This window comes from Bison bison, unplaced genomic scaffold (genome assembly GCF_000754665.1).
Source record: "Bison bison bison isolate TAMUID 2011002044 unplaced genomic scaffold, Bison_UMD1.0 scf7180017864289, whole genome shotgun sequence".
NCBI classification, from domain to species: domain Eukaryota; kingdom Metazoa; phylum Chordata; class Mammalia; order Artiodactyla; family Bovidae; genus Bison; species Bison bison.
This window is the reverse complement of record NW_011494861.1, coordinates 11,238,243-11,254,774: the sequence shown is the minus strand read 5'-3', so window position 1 is coordinate 11,254,774 and position 16,532 is coordinate 11,238,243. Positions and strand designations below refer to the sequence as shown.

Genomic DNA, 16,532 nt, shown 5'->3' with positions numbered 1-16,532 from the left:
TGACGTATTCAAGGGGGCGCCCGCGCCCAGCTCCTCAATTTTGTCCCTGATCGGCGCCTGTCACCTGGTACCTCGCCCCGCCCCTCCGACGGCCTGCCCTCTGTGCCTGCCTCTACAATCGCGGCTGAGACACCATGATGTCACGACCCTCGTAGCCAATCCGAGGGTCGCATGGGGCACGGGACCCTCACACGCCTCCATTGCCAGGGAGGAAGGGCCGCTGTTGCGCCTGCGCAGTCTTTGCCGCCGGCTCGCGGCGCGTGGAACCCGCTGTGAGTCCCGCGAGTCCATTCGGCTGCAAGTTCCCGCGGCGGCGGCGCTTGTGGACCATGTCCTGGCTCTTCGGCATCAAGGGTTCCAAGGGCGAAGGCACGGGGCCACCTCTGCCCCTGCCGCCCGTACAGCCCGGAGGCGAAGGCAGCGGGGACGGCGGCGCGGGGGACCGGCCGGGGCCCAAGGACAAATGGAGCAACTTCGACCCGACGGGCCTGGAGCGTGCGGCCAAGGCGGCGCGAGAGCTGGAGCACTCGCGTGAGTGCGGCGGGTGGGCGCGGGCAGGGCGACCGGGCGGGGCGCTCGCGGGCAAGTGGTCTGAGCGATCGAGCAGCAAGTGGTGGTCGGGGGAGGAAACCAGCCTTAAGCGATAAGCCCGCCGGAGCCACCCTGCGTGCAGGGGAAGTTCGGGATGCCCTGACCTTCTGGCATCTTCCCAGCTGCCACGCATTCTTCACGTGGGGAAACCAGTGCCGAGTAGACTCAGAGGGTACGGGCAGCAGGTGGCGGAACTGCACCCTGGTCTCCAGTTACGGCCTCTTTCCGCCTCCACGTGGGACGGCCAAGGCAGGCCAGGTTGGGGATCCGTCTGTGCTAGTTGCTGGCAGTTTTCCGTTTGAGAAGGGAGATGGGTTTGAGTGTCCTAGGCTTTAAAGAAAATGCATCAGGCTTTCGCTTATTGTTGGAGAACGTTAGCATTCGAATAGGTGAGGTCTGTAAGCAACAAATAAGGCCGGCCCAGGGCAGCAGATGACCTTCTTGGCTCCTACCCTCAAGGCATCAGCCCTTGACTGCACCTTCACTAAGCCCACGTATTTTCTCCCAACCTTCTTTTCTTCTGTGGATTTGACGATGTCTCAAAAGTCTGGAATATAGCACATGCTGAGAAGATGTTAGTTGAAAGAATACAGCGACTTTCAAACTTTTAAGCAGAGGTGCTGTTTTCTTACCACCCCATGCTGCAGCCTTGTAAGCAGAGGTGAGCAGAATCTTCCTATCCAGGGGTGGCCTGGCACTTTGTGGCTTAGTCTCTGCTCTTCCACCGGGGCCACAAGAACACCCCGCGCAAAGGTCTCCTGCCTGCCTGGTTCTCCGATCCTGGGAGGAACGTTGTGGATATTTAGGCCTGGGCCCAGGGCAGCCTGTTTCCTTAGACCTACCTGGAACACTCCCTACCTCTGAGTGGGTGTACAGTGTAATAGATGGATTAAGTTTGCAAGATAATAGAAGACAGGCTTGCAGAGGGGCTTGAGAGACAGTGACCAGGCTTCAAGACACCTCAGTGATCATAGACTTTTGACATGAGGTCTAATTTCTTAGGTTTGTGTGTGGTGGGGGGTTGGGGGGAGTACACCCTCATTTCTTAGGTGTGTGTGTGGGGGGAGTTCGCCCTTATTTCTTAGGGGTGTGTGTGGGGTGGGGTATGTGTGTGCGCACACATGTGATGGGGGGGCTTCACCCATTTCCTGTCCTCCCTTGGGAATCTGAAGCCTGACTCTTGGCCCCTCGCACTCACACAGTTGTACAGGCCAGTGTGAATAGCCTGTGGTGTGTCTCAGGGTAGCAGTCGAGGGAACTCCCTGACTTCCTGTCTGCTCATGCCTGTGAGCTGCTCCCAGGTCTCCTGCACTGGCTGCCCCAGAACATGCTCCACTTGGGTCCGCAGGGCCTTGGCCTCTGCTCTCCCACCTCCCACAGTCAGCATTTCCTGCAGAGCCTCCGCCTGCCACCACTTAGAGGCATTGTCTCCTCATCCGTCTCCATGTCTCGTGATGCTGTCCCAGGTGTGAACCCTACTTCATTTTGTTCTTGCCTTCCTTCCTGGCTTCTCTGCTGGTCAGTGGGAGAGGTGTCACCCTGAGCTGCCTGTCCCCTCTGTCCCCAAACCCTCCTCCCCAGGGTGCCTCAGGCCCCTCAGCCCCTCCCCAGGCCTGTCTTCTGGAGATGCTTCCAGTTCCCAGCCAGAGGCCTGCCCTGGTTGGCTTGGGCCCACTCTTGTTCACTCATTGCTCTCCTATGCGAACCGAAGATACCCTCAGCTGCCCCTCACAGCCTGGCCACTGTCTGTGTTCCTTGGGGCCTAGCCTGATGCTGTTGGTTCCCCAGGGCTCCTCAGTCCTCCTTGGACGCCAGAGCAGCCCATTTGGCCTTAAGCTGTGTGCTCCACGTGTTTATAGCATTTTGGGAAGAGTAACTTGCCTGTGGTGGGTGCAGTTGATGCTGGGCCCGTCTCCTGGTGCGGGACGATGTGAGGTGACAGTCGTCATTCTCAGTACTGAGCCCAAAGCTTGTGTTAGCAGGGCTCCTGGGTGCCAGGCCCTGCACTAAGCAGTTTACCTGCTTTCAGATCATGAACTCCTTATTGCCAAATTCAAATTCAGCCATCTCACTCCACGAGTCAGGGGAGGGAGCGCCCGCTTTGCTTGCAGGCTGTGACCAAGCCTGGCTGCCATAGGTCACAGCTTGAGTAAACAAGCCAGCTGCAGGTCCTCCCTAAGCTCTGAAGCCAGACCGAGTGCCTCAGCTGACAATTGAGCCCCATGCTGGGAGCCGGCAGCCCCAGGGGTTATGTTCTAATCAGTGGCGTGTGGGCTGCAACTTGGGGGTGACAGGTCCTGGGATCTGCAGCCTACCTTGAAGGCCTCAAAAAATAAGACAGATGTGGCGGACAGAAGGGTGGACGTGTGGTCCGCAACCTAGGAATGTGGTAGCATCAGAGAGGTGGGCCCACGGGGTCCCCAGCTTCTCTCTGTGCTTTTATGCGTTAGAAGGTTTTTGTGGTAAAGCGTGGACTTTACAGTGATGACAGAACTGTGTTACCAGGGGTCTCTTAGGCCCCATGCAAAGGTTTTTTAGAAAGGAGAGTAAAAAAAAAATAAAAAAAAAAAAAAGAAAGGAGAGTGCTGGGGTCCGTTCTTTTCTAGAATATCCTTGTATTGCCACATATTTCCACATGTGTTCCCTTATGAAGAGCACACACCTGGAAGATGTTAATTACACACATGTTTCTAACAGATGGCCTGTGAAGACATTTCTAACGTCAGCCTGCAAGCGTTGCCTTCTTTCTGGTTTAATCCTCCTTTGCTTCTTTCTTACTCAGGCCCTCAGCGGCCTGTGCTCAGTTGTAGAATAGTAACAGGTATCAAAGGCTCAAGAGAAACATTCACACTTGAAAAATAAATGACGGTATAACCACAGGCTTGACTCTCCTGCTGTCAGTGGACGAGCAGTGGACGGCCTCTCTGCTGGAGCCCTCTGGGGTGTGACAGTCCCCTGGGGGCAGACCCCACATGTGGGTTTTCTGTTGGGGGTGGAATAGACAAAAGTGGCAAGATGGGGCAGTGGTCTTCTTAGTGGGGGCCTCTGAGCAAATCTGACCAGGAACCAGCGTGGCCACGCGTGCTTTCAGGTTGAGGCTGTGGTGTCCTTGAGCGCCCCTAGCCCGGGTGAACGCTTGCCTGGTGTCCTGATGCCTGCACGCCCCTCCCCCCAGGACACGCCAAGGAGGCGCTGAGTCTGGCTCAGATGCAGGAGCAGACACTTCAGCTGGAGCATCAAGCCAAGCTCAAGGTGGGTGAGGGTGGGCGCTGGGGGGCTGTGGAGAGGACCCGGGCAGAAAGGAGAGGACACAGGCAGTGGGTGCAAGGTGGGTGCTAGGGGTTGGGGGATGGAGAGGACGGGGTGATCGGTGAGGGTGGGTGCTGGGGGAGGGTGAGAGAACACAGGCAGGCGGTGGGCGCAGGGTGGGTGCCCAGGCACCTCCTCAGGGTTGAGGGAAATGGGCATCAGCACAGGTGTGTGGCCTGAGGTCTGCACAGAACCTTCTGGAAGGCAGGTGTGGGTGAGGAGTCTGGTTTCTCAGAGGGGAGCCCCACCCTCACACTGAGCACATAGTGAGCAAATGTGGAAAAGGCCCTGCTCTATGCTCCACCTGGGTTGTTGTAAAGCGAATCAGGAAGTGAGCAGCTAGCACAAGCACATGTCGGGGGGCTGGCACCCAGGAGACTCTCTGGCTACTTTGGCACCGGCCCAGTCCATTCTCCTGGCTTCTCTTTGCCTGTGGGTCTGGGTCCTCCCGGGCCTTGGTGCAGTTGCAGCTGAGCACCTACAGGCCTATGGGGGTGTGGAACAGGCCACATCACTGTCTGGCCCCTTCGGAGGGCCCTCAGAGGGGGAACGGGGGGCAGGAGGTCTGACTAGGCCCTGGCTCACAGCAGCTGGTGTGTCCTGCAGGAGTACGAGGCCGCAGTGGAGCAGCTGAAGGGCGATCAGATCCGAGTGCAGGCTGAGGAGCGGAGGAAGACCCTGAGTGAGGAGACGCGGCAGCACCAGGCTGTAAGAGAGCGGGGCCGGGGAGGGGTGCTCATCAGGGACAGGGCCTGTGGGGGCCCGGCCTAGACCTTAGTTCCTGAGGCTGGGGTATGTTCACATCGCCCTCTCCCTCCCTAGAGGGCCCAGTACCAGGACAAGCTGGCCCGGCAGCGCTACGAGGACCAGCTAAAGCAGCAGGTGAGCACTGCCTGGCCACTCATCTTCCCCAAGGGGGCATGGGGGCCAGAGTCTGGGATCCTCTTGTCAGCAAGCACTGGGTTGAGGGGCGGGAAAAGGAGGGTTCCAACCGAGCTGCCCTGAGGGTCTCCCAAGTGGGACTTGACTGACGAGTGAGTTTGTAGGGGGCATTCAAACATCGAGCCTGTTGGCATTTTAGCTTCTAAATTCAACAGTTCGGCAAAAGGCCCATTTCATGAGGACAGCCGTAGGTCAGGGCCACCCCGAGGCTGAGCTGAGCGGGGGGCCAGGGTTCCTTCCTGCCTTAGGCTGTGCAGCCTGCAGGCCCCAGGGTAACCGTCCCCAGGAGCTTGGAGCCCTAGGAGTGGTGGGGGTGTCTCCAAGGCCAGAGCAGCTAACCTGTTGGTGTGATGTTGCCTGTTTCCTAATCTCGAAGCCCTTCCCTTCCCTTTGTGGCTCCTTCTCAGCAACTTCTCAACGAGGAAAACTTACGGAAGCAAGAGGAATCTGTGCAGAAACAGGAGGCCCTGCGGCGAGGTAGGGCCCTGACCTGGGAGCTCTTGGCCACGGGTCACGCCCTTGCTTTAGGCCTTTCACTCCCCAGGCAGCATCAGGGGTGGGCACGCTGAGACCCTGGGGGTAGAGGGCACCCTGGCTCGCTTGTCCTCTGTAGCAGCCCTGGGTGGGGGCCATGGGCTGAGCACCACCCCTGCCCCCTCCCCGGGCAGCCACCGTGGAGCGGGAGATGGAGCTGCGGCACAAGAATGAGATGCTGCGGGTGGAGGCCGAGGCGCGCGCCCGGGCCAAGGCCGAGCGCGAGAACGCTGATATCATCCGAGAGCAGATCCGCCTGAAGGCCGCTGAGCACCGCCAGACCATCCTAGAGTCCATCAGGTGAGGACCCGCATGGCAGGCTTCTGCTGGCCCCTTTCCTACGTGGGTGCCCTACTCCTCCCCTGACTGGTCCTTCTGCAGTGCCCCTTGGGGCTGACCTAGGGGCCTCCAGCCACGTGGCACATGGCCTGATGCCTTCTGGGTCATGCCACTGCTCCCCTGCAGGACAGCAGGCACCCTGTTTGGTGAAGGGTTCCGTGCCTTTGTGACAGACTGGGACAAAGTGACAGCCACGGTAAGCGCCTTTGCCTTCTTCCCTGGGGTACTTTCACATGTCAGGGGCTCTGCAAGCCACTGGGGGTTGGCGCCTATGCTGAGTGCTCACCCTTCCCCCTACCAGAAAGGCACAAGTGACTTGGCCTTTGGGTTTGGGGCACTTCAAACGACTCAGCATCAACCTTGGTGGGGCTGGGGGGAGGGCATGGGGGATGCCAAATGCCCGTTTCATCTCCCCGGTGCCAGCCCTTTGGTGCACCGGTGCTGGTGGGCCTGGCAAGACTCCAGGGAGCCAGGGGATGGGATGGACACCACCTGCCTCCTCTGTCCGCTCCAGGTGGCCGGGCTGACGCTGCTGGCTGTTGGGATCTATTCCGCCAAGAACGCCACGTCCGTAGCAGGGCGGTACGTTGAGGCCCGGCTGGGGAAGCCGTCCCTGGTGCGGGAGACATCTCGCATCACGGTGCTGGAGGCGCTGAGGCACCCCATACAGGTAACCACAGGTCTTGGGGGCACACACCCAACAGCCCCTTCCTCCTCTTCTGTCCAGATGCCACCCTCCTTCTGTGTGCTGACTTGCATTGCCTCCTTGATGCTGCCCCTTGGGCCCTGTGATGTCAGCACTGGGGGACTCTCACCCTGGTCCACTCGGTCTCTCTGGGGGTCTGTCGGGGTGGCCATCCTCTTGAGTGGACTGCCCCCCTGCTTGTTTATGAACTCCTGGGGCTGTGGTGAGCCGTCCTCCTGGAATAGAAGGCATTGGAGGCAGCCTAGGGTCGACTCCTTCCCTTGAGGGGAGCCAGGCTTCCCCTGCGTCTTGTGGGCTGTGCTGTGAGGTCAGCGCTGGAGGTCAGCTTTGCGGACGGTCTCCCCCGCCGGCCTTGTCCAGGAAAGCTGCTCGCATGCGTTCTGGTGTGACTGTGCCATGAGCTTCGCTGACCCTCCCTACCCTCCCCCTACCCTGCAGGTCAGCAGGCGCCTCCTCAGTAAACCTCAGGACGCGTTGGAGGGTGTTGTCCTCAGCGTAAGTGGGGCTGCCCAACCTCCCAGGAGTTGGTTTGCTGGCTCAGCCCAGCTGGGGAGAGTGGCCTCTCGTGCCAGCCCAGGCCCTAAGGAGGGACGGACTGGACAGCAGAGCGCCCCCCAAACCGCTATGTCCCCTGGCAGCCCAGCCTGGAGGCTCGCGTGCGGGACATTGCCATCGCCACAAGGAACACCAAGAAGAACAAAAGTCTGTACCGAAATGTTCTGATGTACGGGCCACCCGGTACGGGCAAAACGCTGTTCGCCAAGGTGAGGGCACAGGTGGGACTGGGGGTGGTGGGGACTCACCTGCCTGGGACACGTGCCCCTGTCCAGCTCTGCAGGCCAGGTGTCTCCACACACACGTGATCCGGCCCTGGTGGCCAGGAGAAGTGGGGTGGAGGGTAGGTGGAGCAGCCCTTAAAGCCCCTTCCCCAAACGCCCAGAAACTGGCGCTGCACTCCGGTATGGACTACGCCATCATGACGGGCGGGGATGTGGCCCCCATGGGGCGGGACGGCGTGACGGCCATGCACAAGGTCTTCGACTGGGCCAGCACCAGCCGGCGAGGGTGAGCCGGGGCTCCTGCTTGGAAAGGGGTCGGTACTTTCCCCACAGCCTGTCCCTGAGGTCCAAGGGCCTCTCAGTGTCGGTGACTTATCAGTGTTTAAGATGAGGGCTCACCAGCCCATCTCTAGTTACTTGCCCCAATGCTGGCACTGGACACGTCCTGATCGGTAGCCAGGCTCTGGGTCCCAGAGGCCACTGGGGACAGTGCAAAGTGTGGGGTTTCCGCTGGGCTGTGCCCTGCCTGCCCTCACGTGGCCCTGCCCTCACAGCCTCCTGCTCTTCGTGGACGAAGCGGACGCCTTTCTCAGGAAGCGAGCGACTGTAAGTGTCTAGAGGCCCCATTTGTCCTGAACTGGGTTGGCTGCTGGGGAGTGGGCAGGTGGTGGCCTGGGCCACATCTACACTTATGGGAAGGTTGTTGGGAGCCTGCTCCACAACCACACTTTGTTCATACATTTCGTTTGAAAAGTGGAAGTTTAGCATCTTTTCAAAGCTAAGCTTCATTCAGTCTTTGAGCTTAGATCTGTGAAGGTCCTTCCATGTTTCTGTCCTGGATGAGGGGGGCCTGACTGTTTGCATGGCTGCTTACAGCCTGACCCTTCTCTGTGCAGGAGAAGATCAGTGAGGACCTCAGGGCCACCCTGAACGCCTTCCTGCACCGCACGGGCCAGCACAGCAGCAAGTGAGAAGGGGTGGCCAGCAGCCTTGCCTCAGCTCACGGGGCTGCTGTGGGGTGGCCTGCCCACATGACCAGACAGCCTCCTGTGTCTTCCCTCCGTGCAGTGGGATGGCCATTTGGGCACTGGGGGACATTTGTGGGTGCCCCTGAGACATGCTGTAGGCTGAAGCCAAGCCCAATGGCATGTTCGTCCACAGGCCACTGCCCTTGGCACCTCTCTCTGCCCCTGAGAGGCATTGTTGGGCCACCACACCGTCAGGTGACCCTGGGTCGGGCTGGCCCTTCTGGGTTCCTAGTCTTGTACTCTACGTGGGCAGGACCCTTCCAGCCCTCTGCCTGCTGCACCTGTTGCCCATGGAGAGCCCAGCCTAGCTGTTGGGAGGCCTGTTGACTTCCTCCTGGGTTGTTGCCTCTGCTGAGCTGAGTGCCAGGCCTTGGGACCCTGCACTTGATTGGGGAGGGGCAGGGGTCTGTCTCCATCCTGGGTCCCCGGGTCCCTGCCCTTCCTGCACATGGAGGCTTCACGGCCCTCCCCCCAGGCTGGGCCATCAGTCAAGAGAAGCGGGAAATTGGGGCAAGACAGGGAGGGCAGGTGGTAGAGGGTGATGCCAGTCTCCCTGGTTTTGTGGGCTGAGAAGCTGCCCAGTAGACCCTGCTGGACGGCAGCCCCCGTCTCTTGCCGTGTGTCGGCTGCAGGTTCATGCTGGTCCTGGCCAGCAACCAGCCCGAGCAATTCGACTGGGCCATCAACGACCGCATCGATGAGATGGTCAGCTTTGAGCTGCCGCAGCGGGAGGAGCGGGAGCGCCTGGTGAGAATGTATTTTGACAAGTATGTTCTTAAACCGGCTACAGAAGGAAAGCAGTAAGTGTCCTGCCACCACGGTGCCCCTTGCCTGTCATGTTGGTCCCTCCCCCCAGTGCCCACATGGGCACTAATCCTAACCCTGCCCCTGGGGTTTCACCACGGGGTCCTGACCACCCATCATTGGAGGTTCTGCCCTCCTATCCTGTCCACCCATTGATCTCCTGCCTCCATCCTGCCTTCAAACCCCTCAGATCCAGTCCACACTTGGGTCCTGGTAGTGAGGGGCCATGACAGCCCACTTCTGGACTCTTTGAGCCTTGCTCTGGGCCCCTCACTGCACACACTGGGGCCCACTGGCTGGGGTAACCCTCCTTGCTCGTCCAGGACCCCCCCGGCCCCGACTGCTGTGCTTTCAGGAGCGCTCCAGATAAGCCTGCTCTATTTGTATCCCTCCCTGGGGACCGGATCTCAGCCCCACTGACCTGGATCCGCCTGGCACAGCTGAGCCATCTTCTGTGCTCAGGCAGACTTTGCCAGTCCTTTGCCACCTGTCCCCTGAGTTCTCTTTCCTGGGCCTCTTTCCCCTCTTGCCCCAGCTGATCCCAGTCCCCTTAAGCTCCTGAAGGCACATCCTGACCCAGCAGTAGCCCGGGCACTGTACGCAACCTGAGGAGCTGAGGCTTTTCACGAGTTTGAGTGGTCTCTCTCGGGCTTTCAGTCAAGCCCGATGGGGCGAGATCTGCATGCAAAGGGGTCAGGAGTGTTAGCTGCTGTGTGCAGCGGGGGTTCAGGGGGAGGGCACATGGCCCCCAGCCCCCTGGCCAGCGGTGGGGCTGGGAGCAGACTGGGATCTCCCCCTGCCTGTTCCTGCATGTCCTGAACAGCCCCTCAGCTGCCCCTGAGCACAGCTTGTGCCCCTCATCCTTACACGGCCCCCACTGGGGCTCCGTCTTGGGCTCCCCAGGGAAGGGACACGCCCAGCCGGGGAGGAGGTGGAAGGATCACACCTGTGGACATTGGTCAGGGTGTGCCTCATTACAGCAAGGGGCTTGGACACTCTTCCCTGGGGTTTCCCAGCGCAGGCTCCACCCTGGCCTCCATTAGTAGAAGCCAGGCCCTCACTAGCCTCTGGTCGTTTGTGGGTCTTGTGGGCGCCCAGGCATCACTCGGGAACTCCTCACAGGCGCTTGAAGCTGGCCCAGTTTGACTATGGAAAGAAGTGCTCGGAGATTGCGCAGCTGACGGAGGGCATGTCAGGCCGGGAGATCTCTCAGCTCGCTGTGGCATGGCAGGTGAGCTGAGACGTACCCTGCAGGGCAGAGCCCAGCTGAGCCAGGGACCCTCGGAGTGGTTGGAAGGCGGTTGGGCTGGTTCCTGAGCGCCCACTGGGGTGTTTCTGAAGGGTTTCTGGACAGATGTGACATGACTGCCTACTTCCCTGCCATCACAGTCCTGGGGCCCCTGCAAGGTGGGGAATGAGCCAGGGCCCTCTGCAGCTTCGCATTTTCTGGCCTCCCTGTTGTCGTTCTGGTCCACATCAAAAGGGGCCCTCTAGATCAGTGGCATGTCCTGTGGCCAACATGTTCATTTCCCAGGAACCACTGGGCTTTGTCTCCAGCCAGGGCCCAGGACAGTCGGTACAGGTGATGGCAGATGGTGCAGAGTCTGGGGCCACAGCCTGGGAGGGCATGGCGCTTCCCAGGAGTTGTCTGTGGGCACAGGACAAAACTGACCTGACGGGATTTCCTTCTGGGCTCCTTGCAGAAGCCCACAGCCTTTAGGATGATCTGCAGGGTAATGAAGGCGGTGGGTGTCCTGGCTTTCAGGACAGGTTTGTGGTGTCACGAGGGCCTGGGGGCAGCGGGATGGTGGCTCTGGGCACACAGGTCAGAGTGGCCCTGGTCAGTCCTGACACCAGGCTTTCCTCTGAGGCATCCCGGTGGCAGCTCCCCGCGTGTGGGGAGGGGAGCAGCCATTTAGCACGTTTCTCCATTGTCCTTGCTGGGTGGAGTGTGCTGAGTGAGTTGTGTCTGTGGCCACATGACAGCCTGGCCACTGTCAGCTGAGCATGAACGCATCTTTTATGAAATTAGGGGACATCTGTTGAATTTGAACATCCTCGTCCAGATACACGAGTGTGTTAGTCAGGATGAACTAGGTTGTGCTGTAACAAACAGCCCCAGATCTCAAACCCCACTGCGGGAGTCAGGGGCTCTTCCCCATGCTGGCCTCAGTCAGGAAGCAGGCCTCACAAGGTTGGCTATTTCCGTGACCAGCAAAGTGGCCAACAACCCAGGCGGCCGGGACAAAACGCACAGCCAGGGCTTGAACAAGTGTCACCTCGTGGTTCTGGAGGCTGGATGTCCTGCCTCAGGGTGCCAGTGAGGGGGTTCCTGTTGCTATGAGGGCCCGCTTCCTGGCTGCCACCCAGCAGCATCCTTGCCACTTGCTCACGCACAGCCCTGCAGGAGTAGGGTGCCATTCTGTGACCCTACCTGACCTGACCCGCCTGTTTCCAAGGGCAGCCATGCTGGGGTTAGCACTTCAGTGTGACCTGGGGGAGGACAAACAGGTGGTCCCAGCAGCAGGGGTCCTGGTGCACCTCCTCTCCCTGCTTCTCTTCCCAGTTCTTTGAGGAGGCCATGAGACAGGCCTGCATGTACTCTTGGGTGGGGAGCTGAGGGTCAGGAGACCCGGCGCAAGCGCGGGAGGCTGGAGCCTGCAGGGAGCTCTCCCTGTGTATCCAGTCCCTGGTCAGGTGTGCACAGGGTGTGCCTGGTACTCATCACCACTTCCAACACCACTTCCCGCAACCCCCAGAATGCCATGGGGATTCCATCGCCTTGGACAGGACATGTTGGCATCACTCTTTCAAGTTTGCTCCCCTTGTGGCCCCAGGTGCTTGGGGCTGGGCTGTGGCGACTTCTGACCACCCTACCACTCTCTCCGGCCGGGCAGCCCAGGCACCCGGCACCTACTTCCCGCTTGCTGGTATCGTGGGCTCTGTTGCAGCTGCCGCCCTGTGCCATGGTGTGATGGTCAGGTCTATGCTTCTCACCATCCTATAGTTCGTCATCCATCATGGGAACCTGAACTTTTTAACATAAAATTCATCTTGACCATTTTTAAGTGCACAGCTCAGTGGCATTGAGCACATTCGTGTTGTTGTACACTGTCCCCACCATCATCTCCAGGACTTTATCTTCCCAAACTGAAGCTCTGTCTCCATTAAACACTTGCTGCCATGCCTGCCGCCCACCCCCAGCCCCCACTCCCCTACTTGCTGTCTCTGAGAGTCTTGACTCTTCCAGGGACCTGTGAGGAATCATACCGGCATTGTCTTCTTAAAACTGGCTTCCTCACTGAGCACAGTGCCCTTGAGGTTCATCCGTGTTGTAACAGGTGTCATTGTCCTCGTCAGGCAGCCTGACACCCTGGAGTGCAATGGACATACCTCATGCACCTCTCTGGCTGCAAGTGGATACTTGTGTTGTTTCTATATATTTTAGATATTAACCATTTATCAGACACATGGTTTGCAAATATTTTCCCCCTCTTCTGTGGGTTGCCTTTTTTTACTCTCTTGGTAGTGTCTTGCTTCTGCTGCTAGGTCGCTTTAGTAGTATCTGACTCTGCGACCCTGTGGACTGTAGCCCGCCAGGCTCCTCATCCATGGGATTTGGCAAGCATGAATACTGAAGTGGATTGCCATGCCCTCCTGTAAGGGATCTTGCCGACTCGGGGATCAAATGTGTGTTTCTTGGGTCTCCTGCATTGGCAGGCAGGTTCTTTATCACTAGAGCCACCAGTGTCCTTTGAAGCACAAAAGATTTTAATTTTTATGAAGCTGAATTTTCCTATTTTTTTTCTTTTGTCGCCTGCTTTTAGTGTCACAGACAAGTCATTGCTAAATCCAGTGTCTGAAAGCTTCTCCCCTAAGTTTATTTCTACCAGTTTTAAAGTTTGGAGTTTTCCCAGCACCACTTGTTGGAAAGGCAGTCATTTCCCCAGCGCGTGGTCTCGGCCCCCTTCTTGGAAGTCACTGACAGTACACGTGAGGGTTTGTGTCTGGGCGCTCTGTTCTGTTCTGTTGGGCTATGTCTGTCTTAGTGCCAGTACCACTGTCCTTTAGGTTTTAAAATGAGGAAATGTGAGAATTCTGAGGTTCATGACTATTTTGGCTACTTGGGGGCCTTTGAAATTGCATATGAATTTTAGGGTGGATTTTTTTTTCAATTTATGCAAAAAATCATCATTGAAATTTTGATAGGGATTGCATTGAATCTGTGGATTGCTTTGGGTAGTATTGGAATTCCAGCTAAATACTTCCTGGATGAGGAATCAAACCACTGTCCCTTGTATTGCGAAACAGATTCTTAACCAATGGACTACCAGGGAAGCCCCTGTTTTCTTGCTTTCTTTTCCAGTTGTTTAGTGTTACTATAGAGACCCAAGTGGTTTTGTGTGTTACTTCTGTATCCAGCAACTTTGTTGAGTTTATTACTTTTAACAATTTTGGGGGGATCTTTAGGGTTTACTGTATGTAATAAGATCACATCATCTACAGACAATTTTACTTCTTCCTTTCCGATCTGATGTCTTTTATTTATTTTTCTTGTCTAATTGATCTGTCTACAATTTCTAGTGCTGTGTTGACCTGAAGTGCTGAAAGTGGGCATCCTTGCCTTGATCCTAGTTTTAGTGGAAAAGCTTTCAGTCTTTTACCATTGAGATGACTTTTGCTGTGAGTTTTTCTTATATGGCCTCTATTAGAATGAAGACATTTTCTTATATTCCTGGTCTATTATTGGTTTGTCATGCCTTATGGCTTGCAGGATCTTTTTCTCCCCTGAGCACATATACCAGGACCCTTGGCAGTGGAAGTGTAGAGTCCTCACCACTGGACCACCAGGGAATTCCCCCTAGTTTATTGTTTTTGTCAAGAAAGGGTATTGGATTTTGCCAACATTTTTTCTCATTAACTGAAACGCTCATGTGATTTTTGTCCATTTTGTTAATTATTTGCCTAGGTCAGTTTTCCCTAGGTGAGCCATCCTTGCACTCCAGGAATAAATCCCATTTGGTTGTGATGTATAGCCATGTCAGTGTGCTACTGAGTTTGGTTTGTTAGTATTTTGTTGAGGGTTTTACATCAGTATTCACAGAGGATCTGGATCTATGGTTTACATGTGGTGTTTTGTCTGGTTTTGGAAGAGTTTGAGCAACATTGGTGTTAGTTCTCCTTTAAGGTTTTGTGTGTTTTTTTTGTAATGAACTTCTAAATTTTTGAATAAGTCCAAGTTCACAGGAAGGTCACAAGGCCAGCACAGCCCCCACTACACTCTGAATGTCTCACCACATCCCTCAGTTCCACTTTAGATTTGATCTCACCCAGAACCCGCCCAGATGCCCATGATATTCCATCCTGCTGTCTCAGGCTCCTCAGGGGGCGCTGTTCTGAGCATGATCCTCACGGTTCGAGGAATGCTATAGAGCGTCCCTCCTTTGGTCAGTCTGGTGTCTCTGACTGGGATTGTGGGACTGTGGAGGAGACCCTAAAGGCGAGGTACCCATCTGGTCATGGCACATTGGGGCATCAGACATCCACACAACATCACAGGGATGTTGGCCTGGATCCCCTGGTTACATGGTGGCTGCCTGGCTTCTCCATGGTGACGTCACTGCATACCTCTACCCGCCCCTTCCCACCATTGGATCCCCTCTGGCTGCTGCCACCCAGCCTGCCTCCTCTGCCATTCTCATGTGTACCTCGCAGGAGGCTGCAGGGCCAGCCCCTCTGTCCTTGGCCTGGCTTGGGTGCTGAGGACAGCCGTGTCCCAAGGCTGGGGCCACCTGGGTAAGCACAGTGACTGGTCATCTCAGACAGTGGGAGCTTGCTCCCAATGCCCTAACGTGGCTGAACCTCCTCAGGGAGCTGGAGAGAAACAGCCAGCCTGGCTTGAGCCCCCTGCTTGGTGGACACTTGAGTGCTATCCTCAGGATAGGCACATGTCAGAGCCACTTGATGGGTGACTGGGAACAGAAGGGATGCTGGGTCATCTGGGTGGCATGTGGCCTGGCCAGAGGACCTGCTTTGGCAGCTGCAGTGCTGTGGACCACACTGGGACCTGACTAGCAGAACTCTGGTTCCCCAAGCCACGTGCCAAGGCTGGGGTATGGGGAATGCAGTGCTGCCCACAGCAGCCCCACAGTTCTGGGAAGCACTGTGTGAGGACAGTTGGGGGCCTGTGAGGGGCAGGTCCCGGTGGACTGTGCCCCATTTGACCCCTGGAGGGCTTTGCTTCCCTTTAGTGTCAGGCCTGTGGTGGTTCTGATGACCATGGCCTGGGCCTGAGGGGAGCTTGGTTATCCACAGAGCAAGGCCTGCAGTTGAGGGGTGGGGCTCCCTCCTGAAAGTAGTCCTCTGGGTTTCTATTTGTAGAAAGTCATTGAGAAACTTAGTGGAGCAGGCAGAACCACGGAATTGAGGGGTGGCGGCCACACTGGGCTGCAGATCTGCCTGTGAGCACGTGTGTGTGGCACACTCAAGTGCATAGGGAGTCAAGGCGTGTGCCTTTGGCATTTCTGTCTGCATATGTGTCCTGCTGAGAGGCCAGGCCCCTCCTGAGTCTGAGCACAGGCCCAAGGGAGCACCCTGGCCTTTGCTCCTGCCTGCCCTGCCCGCAAGAGGGCTTTGGGTTCTGTGGGGTGGGGGGGTGTCTCCAAGGTGGGGGATAAGCAGCAGCAGCAAGGATGGGGCTGGCCTACAGGCTGAGTGGTTCCTGGTGACTGGTGGGCCCTGACCAGTCACCTGGGAGCCACAGGCCTGGCCCCTTCCCTGTGCGGGCAGCCCCTCTGGTGCCCTGAGTCAGTACCCTTTTCTTCGCCAGGCCATGGCATATGCCTCTGAGGACGGGGTCCTCACTGAGGCCATGATGGACGCCCGGGTTCAGGATGCCATCCAGCAACACAGGCAGAAGATGCAGTGGCTGAAGGCAGAGGGGAGCCAGCCGCCAACCCTGCGCACACAAGCTGAGTGAGCTGGCCTAGACTCCCAGGCACACTGGCCAGGTGGCTTCAGCAAGAAGAAACACCGAGGTGCCCAATCTCCTGGCAGTTTTCATCTTCCTCGGTCAGGGGCGAGGCAGTGTCAAAGGCCTCTGCTAGGGACCAGCTGCTGCTTAAGACCTGGGCATCTTTGAGGCAGGGTTGGTTCCTCTGCCCCCCACCTCTAGGCTGGTGCTTGCTGGGGCCACCCCCAGGACACCCTGGGAGATATGTCCCCTGGCCAAGCCCAGATGGGGAGAAGGCACCATTCCCCATGCCCAGGGGCAGCAGCCAGGCTAGCAGCACTGCATCCCAGCAGGTGCTGGCTGCTTCAGCTGTGAACAGCAGTGGCGGCCTGGCCAAGGGAGGGGACCTGACTTTGCCGAGTCCCACCCAGGACCAGAACAACAGCCGTGAGCTGTTCTGCCATGAGCAGAGCTGGTCCCTGTGCGGCCCAATGAGGGTGCCCACCACTCTCTTCCAGAGGGGTGTGCCCCTCAGGTCTGTGGAACCT

The 16,532-nt window shown here is 57.6% G+C and overlaps 1 protein-coding gene across 1 annotated transcript; it reads left to right on the top strand.

Annotated features, from left to right (window-relative positions):
- The first annotated feature begins 196 nt into the window (after positions 1–196).
- On the top strand, positions 197–16,532 carry LOC104995936 (ATPase family AAA domain-containing protein 3). The gene is made up of 16 exons (XM_010850000.1): positions 197–531; positions 3,767–3,843; positions 4,507–4,608; positions 4,723–4,782; positions 5,250–5,319; positions 5,511–5,676; positions 5,842–5,911; positions 6,230–6,385; positions 6,860–6,916; positions 7,060–7,185; positions 7,362–7,486; positions 7,755–7,806; positions 8,097–8,167; positions 8,861–9,028; positions 10,155–10,263; positions 15,862–16,532. The coding sequence occupies exons 1-16, from the start codon at positions 330–332 to the stop codon at positions 16,009–16,011; spliced, it is 1,761 nt and encodes a 586-aa protein (XP_010848302.1). The 5' UTR covers positions 197–329; the 3' UTR covers positions 16,012–16,532.

Excerpts from the sequence above, each read along its gene's own strand:
- LOC104995936 (XM_010850000.1), top strand. The coding sequence starts at position 330 with ATGTCCTGGCTCTTCGGCATCAAGGGTTCCAAGGGCGAAGGCACGGGG. Across the intron at positions 5,320-5,510 it reads ACAGGAGGCCCTGCGGCGAG|CCACCGTGGAGCGGGAGATG; the intron begins GTAGGGCCCTGA and ends CTCCCCGGGCAG. Across the intron at positions 6,386-6,859 it reads CGCTGAGGCACCCCATACAG|GTCAGCAGGCGCCTCCTCAG; the intron begins GTAACCACAGGT and ends CCTACCCTGCAG.